Source organism: Pelecanus crispus, chromosome 1, assembly GCF_030463565.1.
Source record: "Pelecanus crispus isolate bPelCri1 chromosome 1, bPelCri1.pri, whole genome shotgun sequence".
Classification (NCBI taxonomy): domain Eukaryota; kingdom Metazoa; phylum Chordata; class Aves; order Pelecaniformes; family Pelecanidae; genus Pelecanus; species Pelecanus crispus.
In genome coordinates, this window is record NC_134643.1 from 4,197,675 (window position 1) to 4,210,864 (window position 13,190).

General features: G+C 41.2%; 1 protein-coding gene across 3 annotated transcripts in view; it reads right to left on the bottom strand.

Moving 5' to 3' along the window:
- Positions 1-13,190, bottom strand: part of MKLN1 (muskelin 1) — a 100,517-nt gene that overhangs the window by 56,752 nt on the left and 30,575 nt on the right. For all 3 annotated transcript variants that reach the window (XR_012831994.1, XM_075727825.1, XM_075727824.1), the window contains exons 6-8: positions 9,569-9,761; positions 2,175-2,252; positions 873-938 (exon numbers count right to left, since the gene is read on the bottom strand). Coding sequence is in view for 2 of the 3 variants with exons in the window: in XM_075727825.1 (XP_075583940.1) it covers positions 873-938; positions 2,175-2,252; positions 9,569-9,761 (337 nt within the window). In the remaining variant the exon portion in view is untranslated. The remainder of the gene's footprint in view (positions 1-872; positions 939-2,174; positions 2,253-9,568; positions 9,762-13,190) is intronic.

Here is a 13,190-nt window from a genome sequence, read left to right on the forward strand (position 1 = left end):
TTGTCACATGCTTCAGTTCCCATCCATATGACCACAACAGATAGGGCCATGGTATTTTTTTGCCAACTCCCTCAATGCCACCCTGTATTCCTCTCTGCTACTCACACCCCGATCTTGTTTCTCCTTTCCTAAGAGCAATCCTTTTACTCATACAAACCATTTACTTAGCAAAGATGCAGGCAGATGCATTCCTTATTTCAGTAAGGAATGACATAGCACAGAAACCTGATTAAATAAAAGCATGACAAAGATACAGAAAATTATGGAGAACCACAATCACTGGAACTGTTACTTATACCCCCCACCCCCTTTCTTTTCTCTGCGGGCTCTTTGAAACAGAGGCTGAACCATTCTTTAACTGGCATAGGAAACATTTTTGTAAAAAATGTCTCAACAAATTATATTTAACAGGAGTTTCTTTCAAACTGTGGAAATTAGAAGCCACTCCAATCAAAATACAAGGAATGTTTCAACACATCAGATCTATTCCTTGAGCACTATTCCAAAGAGCATAGTATGTAGCAGATAAGGGAAATTATCATCCCTAATTTCTCTTCTCTTGTTTAAGCTCCTGCTCAAAGAGGGTAGGAGGGACAAAAAGTTAAAAACAATTGTTCTTGGTTTCTTAGTTAAGACAAGGCGACAACTAAGGCATAACACAGAACTAATAGGGAGGAAGGGGGGTGGGAAAGGCAGTTGGAGTATAGTTCCAGAGAGAAAGCAGAGTATTTAATCCAACTATTAGGAAGTGCAATTTTTTGCTCAAAATCTGAAGTTAAGACAGTCTCTGAAGAAAGACACATTTGCATATTTATCTGAAAAAAAATCTGATCAAATAATTAAGTTAATTAAGAAATTTAGCAAGTACTCACCTGTCTGAACATCTATAACCATCTGATGGCCACCTCTCATCCCTGGTCGGCTGTCTTCCCCATCACCTTTCAAAAAGAGGGAGGAGAGCGTTTTCCATAAGATTTTTAAACCAAAAAAAGATACAACCTCACGTATGGCCTAAATACTATACAAAAGCAGAGCAACTTAGTAACTCGCCATTCTTTAAACATTAGCACAACGCTTTTTCCAGGTAGTATTCTTCTGTGCATTATAAAACTGTACAGAGTCTTATATTGAATTATCTGGTAACTGATAGTACAGATAGCTAAAGTGAATACAGTCCTCTGCTGCAATTCTGAGAGCCTTGGAAAGGAGCTTGAGAGTTCCTGAAGCATGCAGGTCCACGCAAATGAGGTCTGAGCTATCTTTGTAGCTCTCCAGCGGTGAGGACACAGACAACCTTCTGCTCCCCTTCCATCTCCCCCCACCTGTGAGCTGCCTGAAGGCTGAGCAGCGAGAACAGATACTCAAATGACAGGGCAGCATACCCATGGATGGAAGCAAAAAGGTAACGGTACAGACATAGCACAGCTACCTTTGCACCAATTACTTATTGTCACATAGAAGGGAATTCCAACTGTCCAATTAAAGCAGCTTTCCAACCACTTCACTTATCTTAAGCATTCAGGGCAGTACTCATCTATAGGATGCAACGTTAGAAAGATAACTTGCATGCTGGTGGAAGAAAAATCTGCTTGCATTCATAGATAACCCTTCCCAAGAGGTTTGGGTACGATAGTCCACGTTTGGCGATTGTCACGTTGAATCCTACATTTGCTGTATGACAGTGATTTTTGTACTTTGTAGTCAAGGCTGCTGCTAGGAGTCTCTCAAGGCAGAAAGCAATGAAAAAAGGTTCTGCAGTTTAGATTTACTGTATTACAGACCAAGTCTTCAAAAGGTGCATTTCACACTTAAAATACTCCCTGCTAAGATAATGGTTTTTTTTGCCACTCTTTGCTGTACATTAAAGTTGACTCCATGCGTTAAATCCAGTCACACAGGTAACTGCTCTCATGCTTAACCTACATTGAGATTTGTTTCCGAACTGATTAGCTACCCTTGAAGTTACAGCTAGTGTTCCTGTAGCATTCCTTACTCAACCAGAAACCAGGTTGCATTTCACTGACCTTGCAGACAAATGCAAATTTTTTCATAGACAAAACCATTCCCTAGAACAACCGTCCTAGAGGAGGCTTTCTGGCATCAGTTTTTTGCTCAGTATCCTCAAAGGAACAAGACAGAACTGACAGTACATGGATCTTAAGAAACGTCCGTACCTTTGGTGCTTTTGGGAATGATTTGCCCCCAGCGAGGTTTGTATTCTTGTTGACTGATATACTGATTGAATAAGCCATCTGCAAAACAAAAATTTTGCTGCATAAAACATTTATACTTCCATTATAACAAAATCACTTTTAATGCAGGTAACTTCAGCCTAACTCAATCCAGTATGCTACTCCAAAGCCTTAATTTTAAGTAAATTCTGTATACATCATTTCAGTTAGTTTGTTAAACTTGTTAATGAACGAAATGTGTAAGCACTAAAATAAAAATAATACTCATTACTAGATCAATCAAGAATTACCCAGTTTTCCTGCCAGGTCATGCCAATTGTCTACAAATCTCCAGTGTAGTGTATTTAATTAAGAAGAGAATCCCTCCCCCTTATTTAAGCAGAAGGAAAGTTGCAGTGCATGTAAAACTCAACCATTTTAGTACATGTTAAGTTAAAACTAGGTCAGGCAGCATCTCTCAAGTTTTGTCTACAAAGAAAAGGGAAGAAAAGCAGATTGTTTAAATGCTACGATACGGGACAACCAAGCACTGGCTGAAAAATAAAATAATAGTTTACATTCTCTTCAGAGAGTTAAGCAATAAGAGAAACAGAAGACGCATTAGGTCACTGGCCAGATATGCCAACTGCAGCATTTCCGTAAGAAGCATGAACTCCAGCGCTCTATCCAAGCTCCTCTTGTGCTTTCCTTTCTCCCTCCATACACCTACCGTGTTTCACCTCTTCAGCATCGAGAGGTCAGTTCCTAATTCTGGTTAAACCTTATCAGCCTATCACATAAATGTTGATTTTTTGAAAAAGAGATTCATAACACCCATGCTCCGTGGGACCGCTCTTCAGTCTGGGAAGGGCTTAGCAAGACTTTTGGGAACTTGTTGCTACTGTTCTTCAAATGTCTCCCCTAAAAAAACCCACCTTACCTTCTGCAGGCACAACAAACTATTAGACCACTAACAGCCAGCCTCTTGACCACCACTCACCTGGCTATACCCCACCCATCACCCCACCATCTCAAGACACAAGCTCTTCATGACAAGCGTTTGTTCCAAATTTATGCATTACCTGAAAAAAAAATGGGAGTTCAGATACCCAATGATAACTACCACACGCAGACCGAGGATTCAAATGATAGATTTACATGGTTTTATATTGAAACGCTACATTGCACATACACCACTCAGATGTAGGATGCATTCAGGGGTCCTTAATCACGTAATACCCAACAGCTATGCTTCTGGTAGAATGGTACCCACCAAACTTGCTCAGGAATCAGTTTTTACGTTCCTCAGCAGAGAAAGGAAAAGTGAAATTACGAAGTTGCATCTAATACTTTTTAGTTCTCCGACCCCAGTAATTCTGGCTTTGAGGTAAGAATTTAACAGATCATGAATGCCTCCACTTATTTGTAGAAAATCCCTTGGTAGGCATACAGACAAAAAAAGAATTATCCTTACTGCACACATCCCTATTTATTTACAAAAAGGTAAAAATCTTTGTTAAGCACAACACAATGTTCAGAGAATATTTTGAAGTGTTTCCTGGCATCCTGTAGTTTGGCATGACTGAAACCCAGGTTTTAATTAAAACCCAAGCCAGCAAGTACTTCCTGGGAGAAGATGAATATTCTATTTAGAGACCATCTAATGGGAAAATAAGGGCACTCAAGAGCTCCTGAAAGGTGCTGAATTTGGTCATAAAAATACAAAACTGCTTTCAACTCTCATCAACTCAGCTCTGCAGGTTTTTCAAATTAAATACTCTGTGAAAGCAGGGCAGATTTTACTTTCACCTGTCTTAGAGCCAAAAAAAATCAGCTCTCTCCTAGCATTAGGTAATTGAGGAAAGCCAAAAGTTTGCTCAATGTGTGTAGAAAAGTGGTTTATTTTGATTTTAAGAGTAGGGTTCCCAACTCCCACTTCTTCAGCATTTATGTAGTTGGGACAAGACGTGAGAGGCTTTAAGCTTGAGATTTCATGAATTCTGATTCAGAAAAGCCAACTTCCAACAGAACAAATGCATGCGCTGTAAGAAATCCCATACTGACTCAGGCAGATTTTTCTAGCCACAAACCTAGACAGAAATCCAGCCTTTTGGTTATCATTAGAGCGTTCGGTCTTCAAGACAGAACGCAAAACCGTATTTATCCCTATGGCAGCAAATAGATAATTGGACATAAATAGCTCAAGAGGATGAATTACACCACATACGATCTGAAAGGGTGATTTAACCTCTCTCCCATGCTCAACACCCACAGGCTGCACTTGTCAAGATATGGCACTTCTCCCCTACTGTGCCTTCAGCCTCTTTTAATAATGCTTCTTGTCTTCCATGGGACATTGGTTTGGAAATGCTCCAGCTTGCTTCCCAGAAATGTTTCTTTCTGCTGGGAGCAGTTCCACATTCATTCTACTTGCACTACAAACCAGCAGCAGCTTGTTTTGGAAGCTGAATCACCACCTGTCTGACACCACCAGGGAAAAAAAGGATTTCTAGGTGGATTCTGTATTTGATGCCAAACCTATTCTAGTGCACCCCTTATGTTTCTTGCCAGGATAGCGCTGCTGACCAAAAGGTCTCCTAAACTTCTGCGAGGCACTGAAGATCAGACCTAGGCCTGCTCAGGTTTGTCAGCTGTTTCCAATGAGTTAGTTTAATATCAATTTCAAGACTCCTCTAGAAAAAAAAGTGTTAATTGAGATTTTTTTTAAAGGAAGTTTTTTCCTTCACTCTGGAGGCCTCTCATTTCAATGTCCATGTTTACTCTCTAAAATTACAGCCAAAACCAGTACTTTTATTTTGTACTATTTTCAAGCCCTTCACAGCAAGTTGTGACGCATTTTGGATGTAACAACATGAAGTTCACAGTGGTTAAGGCTTAGTAAATTCTACCTCCCTGATAACGGAAGCCTTTATTTTGTCAGCCAATTACAGGTTACCTAGAAAGGATTAGGACAAACATTGCAGACAAAAATATTTAACTTGCTGAAGCCAATCAGGAACAAGTAGAAGTTGTGTGAAGTTTCTTTTTAGACAACACACATCTCTAGATAGGATTACTAAAATCTATTAATTTCACTGCCAATGCCTGAAGAAACTTCAGAGTGGCATTTAGCCCGTAATTTCTGGGTGTTGGGGTTTGTTTTTTTAAGATTTTTCTTGAACCAAAGAAAAATACCCAACACACCTAAACAGACTGAGGTTTTCATACTGACCAAAATCCTTCTAAAGAAAAGCTGAAGCAGAAAACAAAGATGGCGCCAGATAAAAATCCAGCCATTACTCAACAATTTCCTCAAGACATGGGAGCAACAAGGAAACGCACAATTTTTTTCCAGTCTCAAAGCTGTAATATTCTCTTGCACTTTCTTCTTAACAAAAATGAAAGAAGGTTTGCTTTCAAATCACTACAAGATATGCTTCTTCTACACAAACCCTACCATCTACTTACCGTAGGCTTTGGATCCCTAGCAAGCCTCTCGCCTCCATATATACCAATACTGCAGAGCAGCAAGCCAGCATCCATACTTTCTCGGAACTGAATCCAAACATATTTGATGGTAAAATTAAAGTATACGTGTCTGTCTAGAGCTTCCAGGAGAATACAACTGTTCCTGTGCATCCTGAGTTTTGGGAGACATTTGAGCCCGCAGGCTGCACATTGCAACTTCTTGTCATATGGAGCCGACTTGTCAACAGATAAACACGTATCACATACTGACACAAGAACTGCCAGAAGGAGCACCTCGGTCCCCAGAATACTGATACGAAACTAGCAGATCTTCAATCCATTTCAAGCAGCTTTCTATGTCTACAGGAGCTGCGAACAGTTCAACAAAGTAATCTGCACTCCGCATACTCTCTGTAGGAATATTAAGCAGATTTTTTTTCTTCAATAATATAGGCCATCTGAAAGCTATAGGAAAGAATCCAAATGTGAAGCATTTGAACCAAGTCTGTGAACCAGCTGAGATTTAGGGAACCTTTTATTTTTGAGAGGAAGTCAGGCAGCTGCCAGAGTTTCCATTTGCCCATTTTCTGAGTGTAATGCACAAGTCAAAAGAATCTGCGGGAAAAGTGTGGCTGCCTGCCACTGAGCTCTCAAAAGAAATCATCTGGTGATGTGAGGTGGAAGACAGCGTTCATCATTAGCAATGCAAAAGAACAAGAGTTAGCTCTGCTAGCACTAATTCTTGACCACCTACTCTTTTTCTACATGACTAAGCCTATGGAAATAGCCTACGAGAGATGCATCGCGTTTCACTTTTTAAATACCTACCACTGCAAATATTAGCCTCTACAGAAGACATTTTAGGCTGCACTGAGTGTGCAGTATCTCTGTCAACCTCACTGCACTGCTGTTTGTTCCTTCAAGGCAATGAACTCTCAGATCAGCAAAAGGTCAGAAGTTCACATATTCATGTCCAGTCTGTTACAGAACAGTTCGCTCTTTGAACGATTTCAGGGATAATTTAAGGATCTGTGTATCTCAATTAACTCTACACTTCAACTACACTACACGGACCATACACAGGACTAAAGTTAATCTGCTTTTATTTGGAAAAACAACACATCAGAGAGGAATTCAGTCGTAAGAACACCCACACCTTAGAAACTGAGCGGCAAGCTATGGAGGCTTCACAACAAAGCTGCTAAGGAAGTAAAATGGTAAAATGCCGGGTGCTGACGAGCGTCTTTCAAACAGAGGAGCTTGAGAGAGATGCAGAACTGAGTAAGGACAGGTAACTGTGGAGGACCACAGGGAGCAGGTGGTAGCAATACTAGAGAACATGTTGAAGGCTGAAAACATCTATTCCCATCCTACCAAGAAGAAGGATCCAGCTGTTAAATACCAGCTACATTCAACACCTTGACTTGACTGTCATCTTGTACAACTCCGACCAAACTATTCCAGCTGCTCTTTCAGGTTTTTTGTGGTTATCAGAAGAGGTTTGTCCTATCCTCTCCCCCATCGTAGCCCAATCAGCTCCCTGACCTGGTTTGCCATGTGGCAGCATGAGCACCAGTGCCAGCAAGCGAGGGGCCAGGGGACACGCTGTCCTGAGTAAGGGCAGGACTGACCCAGTTAGTAAAAACCCGCAGTTGTGTCAGCTTAAAGCAAATATGGGCTACAGCCTCGGTGTCTCGGGATAGATAGCACTCCTCTCCAAAGAGTACAAAAGCTGAAGATGGCACAAAGAATTGCAGAAGGATGGGGGAAGAAAGGTTAACGTATTCAAAGACAAGCAAAATCATTAAGGATGAGCAACAGAGCAATGGGAGATACGTACACCAACATTTAATTTCAGCTAGCCAGGTGCCAGATTAAAAGCAAGCAATATAAACATCCTCATGCATATTATTCTGTCCCTCAGAAGCAGTGACAAAACTTAATGATGCTACTTGAAGACTCTCTTACTAAGTTACCCACAGTCTGTTACTAGAAGTACTTGCTTCTGTACTTGCTGGAACAAAAAAGGACTGATAAAACAAGCTACAGCGTATTTCTCTAGTTTAAGTGATGCTGAGTTCCCCAGCCTCTAAAAAAGGGACAAAATTATGAGAACCAGGGAAGCAGGATTATTCACATCAAATCTGACAAGAAGCAAGCGTCCATTTGTCAGACAGTACAATACAAGATCCACAGTTTTCTACCAGGTGAGTCCTTTGCCAGTACTTCCACACCTGGAAAAGCTGGGCACTGCAGACAGCAACCCCACTCTCAATGTACAAGGGGAAACAGAAGCACCACCTCAGCTCAAGTCCTGGGGGAAAACTGCTGGACAGAATAAATGCAGTATGTTAAATATGAAGTAGTAAAAGAAATCAACATATAACAGCTCAAAAAATGAGGCCATAAACATTTACTTCATTAGTGCCCAAGGGAAAAAAAGCGCATTTTTGAGAGAACTTATTCAGCACACTCTAGACCTCTACTGAAATTTCATTCAAAAAATAGTTTCTACTACAGCCTGCATGAAGTGGAAAGAGGACAGCCTCTAGGCACCACCGAGATTAAGCCACAGCCAAGGCAGCAGAGCAATGCACTGGCAAAATCGTCACTATCAGGCTACAGCACCCCTTTGGCTCTCAGCAGATCCTGCCTCATATTGGTGGGCTCATCAGCTCCCCCCAGGCGCTCGTGTCTTTGAGAAACACTGCAAAGACAGTAACAGCCAGCCACAGCTCCCTGCTGCTTTCTCATCCTGAAACCCTCACTTGCCTGTACGATTCAGGAGGATGCTGCCAGTTGCAAAATGCCCCTGCATTGCAGGAAGGCGTTCACGCTCCCATCCCAGCCACCAACACTACATTGTCTCAGGAGGGTGAGGATGAACACTGGCAATTCTCAGTCTCAAGCTTGTAGCTGCTCAGGGAGCTCAGCACAGGGCAGAGCTCAGCTGTTCTATCTATATAGTCAAGAAACCTCGAGCCAAAACCTGTAGAAAGCTATTTACTGCAGTTTTTGACGACCTGTTGCAATAAGTTCCCTAACATTGTGCATAGTTGAAGAGCTTATTCGCAAAAAGATGGTGGATTTCCATGGAAGACAAACCTTGATTTTAAAGTTATCATTTCCATCATATCCTGAGAACCACTTCCAAATTCAGTGGTACAAACCACACTGATGGAGTCAAGCAGGTATGCTGGCATCTATCCAAAAGGTATTACAAAATGACTTCTTAGCCCAGAAGTAGGAAAAACATCTCTGGTGCCAGACATCCATGAAGTTGGTCCACTAAGCCTGTAACCGGACTGGCATCAGACACAGGCTCTCTTCTCATGCCAGCACAAGTTTCCCATAAAAAGTGATGGCACACAGTCAAAAAGCACTACACCCACAGCCAAAAGCACCTCTGTTTTATCAGATTGTGATCCAAAACCACTGCACAGGTCTTGGGAGAGACTTCAGTGCAATAGCCCAACTCTTTTTGTATCCCATTCAATCAACAGAAAGTACATCTCCCCATTTTAGGAGTTGAGAGCTGTTTACACACAGTGCTAAGTTGAAAGTTTCCAAGCAAAAAATTAATAGTAGTTACAATGAAACCAGCTGTCAACCTCTGCAAGGGAAAACATGCTCTGCCTCCAGTCACTGTGACTTCTACACCATTCTCTAAGAGCTCAAGTGTGCCACATTGTCGTCTCTGGAGGAAAGGCTCCAGAAGTAGCAGTGATAAAAGTTTTCATGACTGAATTTTTAGCCTTCATCATACACATACTCACAAGTCCAAAAGCTGACAGTACACCATACTAGGTATGAAATAGCATGTGGACAATTCTACTACTAAATACATTAGCATTCAAAGCAGTAACATTTCAATGTCTTTTTTGTTTTTTTTTTTTAATTAATATACCAGACCCCTCTGATTCTCTTACCATTCACAGCTTTTTCTATCAGTTCTTCGCAAGCGTCGAAGTCTCCCTTCAATACCAGTTTGTCATGCAGGTCTGTCAACATAGGGTGCTCCAGAGCAATCTTGGTCTTCTTCTGCAGCGACTCAAAAGCTTCGGTGTAGTTGTGCTGACGAAAATGCTTTAGGCAGAGGCGAATGGCTTCCTGTTCACGGTACTACTGGAACACAAGAAAACCTATGAGACGTGTAGATTTTTCTTTTACCAGCACTGCTGGAAGCTACCTGTGAACCTGCCTGGAGACAGAAGCAGGATCTCTTACACATGCTGCACAAACTGTTCATGAGCTTACAGAGGAATGCTATATGAAAGATGTTACAAGCTGTGCAGGCATTTACCTTCCAACAGTATAGAAATGATACAACTTGGTATCATCCAATTGAATAAGCATACAAGAAGAGAGCACGCAGCGTCCCAGATCTCTGCAGTGACCATTATTTTCCCCCCATCTGCTTGGCCCTGCTGTTCGAGGCCTACACGAAGTACAGCGCAGGAAAAAGCCTCCGCTATCAGCATTACATAATTTGATTGTATGACTCTTATATAACAAAATAATTTAGACAACTAAGTAGGTCACAGTAGCTTTTCCAGAAAGGGGAAAAAAAAAAAAAAAAAAAAAAATCACAAGAATAGGAGTACTTGCAATGACCACTGCTCCTGCAACGGAAAGGCAGAAGGCAGGGCTGACCCCAAATCCTGCGGGTTTGCGAGGGTTTTGGATCAACAGCAGCAAGGATTTATGTGCACGCCAAAGTTTTACCTTCAAAATATTCCCATGCATCTTGAAGCAGAACCTCTGCTTTCGTACCGCAGATGAGCCAAAGGTGCCCGTCTCCCCACTCGGGGGTGAGAAACGCTAGAGAAACCCATGCCGGGTCACACATCCAGGCACAGAAAGGTGAGGGAATAGTAAACTCTGCGTAAGAGCTACAGCTTGTGCAGTTAACCTACCGAATCACCCACCACGTTTTCCAAGCTGCTAACAATATACATAAGTAACACAGATTTTTAAGTTGATAAGTAGCAGAACCACTTATTTTAAATAGACTCTTCAAACCTAAATTCTAAGGCATTCAAGAAAAAAAAAAGAAAAAAACCCCTCAATTTCCATCGTTAACACACAACTACTGTGGTAAAAAGCAAATGTAACTTAAGCATCTGTAAGACTGATCTAATTACAGACAAAAGATTTTACTCCTAAATGGACACCACTGTTAAAAGTAAAGTTTATGGTATTTAAATGAACAGAACCTTTCTGAAAACCTGGAACTAACACTAACATTCAACAAAAAATAGTGCTCTCAAAAGAATGGCTCTATAGCAAGAATCTCAAACTGAAGCAGCTAAAAAGAAACACGGCCATGTGCTATATTTTTAGTTCTTAATCCATCAGTATTTCACAGCTGCAAATAGCCAGAACTACGCATTTTTAGAAAATCAGTTCCCAGCCCACATGAAAAAGGCCAAGGACATGTACCGATAAAAATGCAAGAATGTGGCAAAGGAATATTAAAGCTAAAACAGTTTTAAAGCACAACTAGTCAAAAAGCTTCTTTTTTTTTCTTAAGAGATACTTAAGACACTGTCTTTAAGCAAACGTTCACTTACATCAGTCAAGGCCAAAACCACATTAGATTCTTTGTTGCTCAAAAGGATAGCAAGCAAAAAGATAGCTGCACACCAGGAATAATCAGCTTCTGCACTTTGAGCTCCTCTAGTTTAGACATTAGACAAAATTCAGACTTGGCGTATTTCCATTGAGCCTCTCATGACTGATAGACTTGGCTTATAAAACATCAAACAGCTGTTGGATGCAGGTTGGCCACTCAATGCAATATAAAAGCCTGTATTTAAGTGACACCATAGTAGTACTTCAGAAGGTATATGTCAAAACTTTTCTTTATGCAAAAAGGTGAATAAAAAGTATATAAAAGGCTCTTTTTTAAATGCTGTCATACAGGTTTAAAGAGATGACAACCCAAATAACAGCTTTGATCTGAAGCTGTAAATAATTCCTATGGTTAAAAACAAGAGCATAAGACTAAGATATTAACACTGTCAATTAAAAGCAGAATTAGTAGAATTGAAAATTAGCAGAATTAGTAAAATTAAAAATATTGAAGTGTTTGTTATGAAAACCAAAAGTGATAGCCATCGATAAACTGCCACTTCTTAGTTAGAATCATAGAATCATTTAGGTTGGAAAGGACCTTTAAGATCAAGTCCAACCGTTAACCTAGCACTGCCAAGTCCACTACTAAACCATGTCTCTAAGTGCCACATCTACATGTCTACACCTCCAGGAATGGGGACTCCACCACTTCCCTGGGCAGCCTGTTCCAGTGCTTGAACTATGGCTGAAGTATGCCCACTACTGGGTAAAAGCAAAGTGTTAAGGCTTTCAGGAGGTAGTAGGCTGAGCTGGACAGCAAGGAGAAAGCAGTAGGGAGGGAACTGAGGAGCCTGCTTGCTGCTTTGAGTCCTTATCTGTTACCCCCAACTCCACTCCCTGCAGGAAAGGGAGGTTTTGTTGGTTAAAGCACACACAACAAAAAGGATCGGCAACTTTGTGTAGAACCTTCTTCTCATCTGACATCTCAAGCAGTAAAGGATTACTAGATTTCAAAGCCTTTGAGACTTCCAAGAACATGCATGAAAATATTCACACCCTCTCAAAGAACTGGAAGAAACAGGTCAACCTTTCTGCCTTTCCCGAAATATGGGTCAGCACGTATATCCTCCTACGTGGATCCAGCAACAGTGGCCTCTCAGGACTGTGAGAGAGGAGAACAGAGACACATGCACTCATCACCAAAAACTTGGCAACTGATCCTAGTAGAGCCCAAACAATCATGACTAAGTCTCTGCCTTGCTGCTTTAGGGCTCTAAGTTTTAGAAGAACAACGCTGGCACCCCTTGAAGAAGCTGTCACTACATACATGCTGACCATGAAAAGCGTCGATTCCATGGGATAAGATGGAACAAAACAGACGCTGACATCATCATCAGATGGCTCCTGACCAAAAAAAATAAAATCAGAGCTTCCCGATTGCAGCAACTGGTCAAAAATGCCAGACACAACCACATGCACAGGCAGCAGAAAGAAGGACAGAAAACCATCAGCAGCCTCTGTCAACTGGAATTTTCAGAATTGGACATCAGTAATCAGCAGACTAATGACCACAAAACCACTTTAATCACAAAGCAGCTACAGACAGCTTCTACTGTGACCACTAGTGCTGTTTTTAAATGCTCCACAAAGCAGCTTGTGATGTTGGTATAAACACATATGAGCCAGATCGCATGGCTACAAGGTTTCCTTACCGTACTGGGAACACCATAAACTGGTAAGGGAGCCTCAGTGCTACAACACACAATCTTTATCTCTTTTAAGTTTTTCCTTCTGGAAGCAGAGACATGCTGCTCCACTACCCAGTCTTATTCAGCTGGGAAGGGTGTCTTGTCTGTAACACAACATGAATTTCACAAATTTTTCCAGAAGATCTATGCATAAAAAGCAGCAACAAAATGAATTCTGGTTGTCAATGTGCACTTCCCTCCCACAGGAGAAGCATGTGTTGTACTC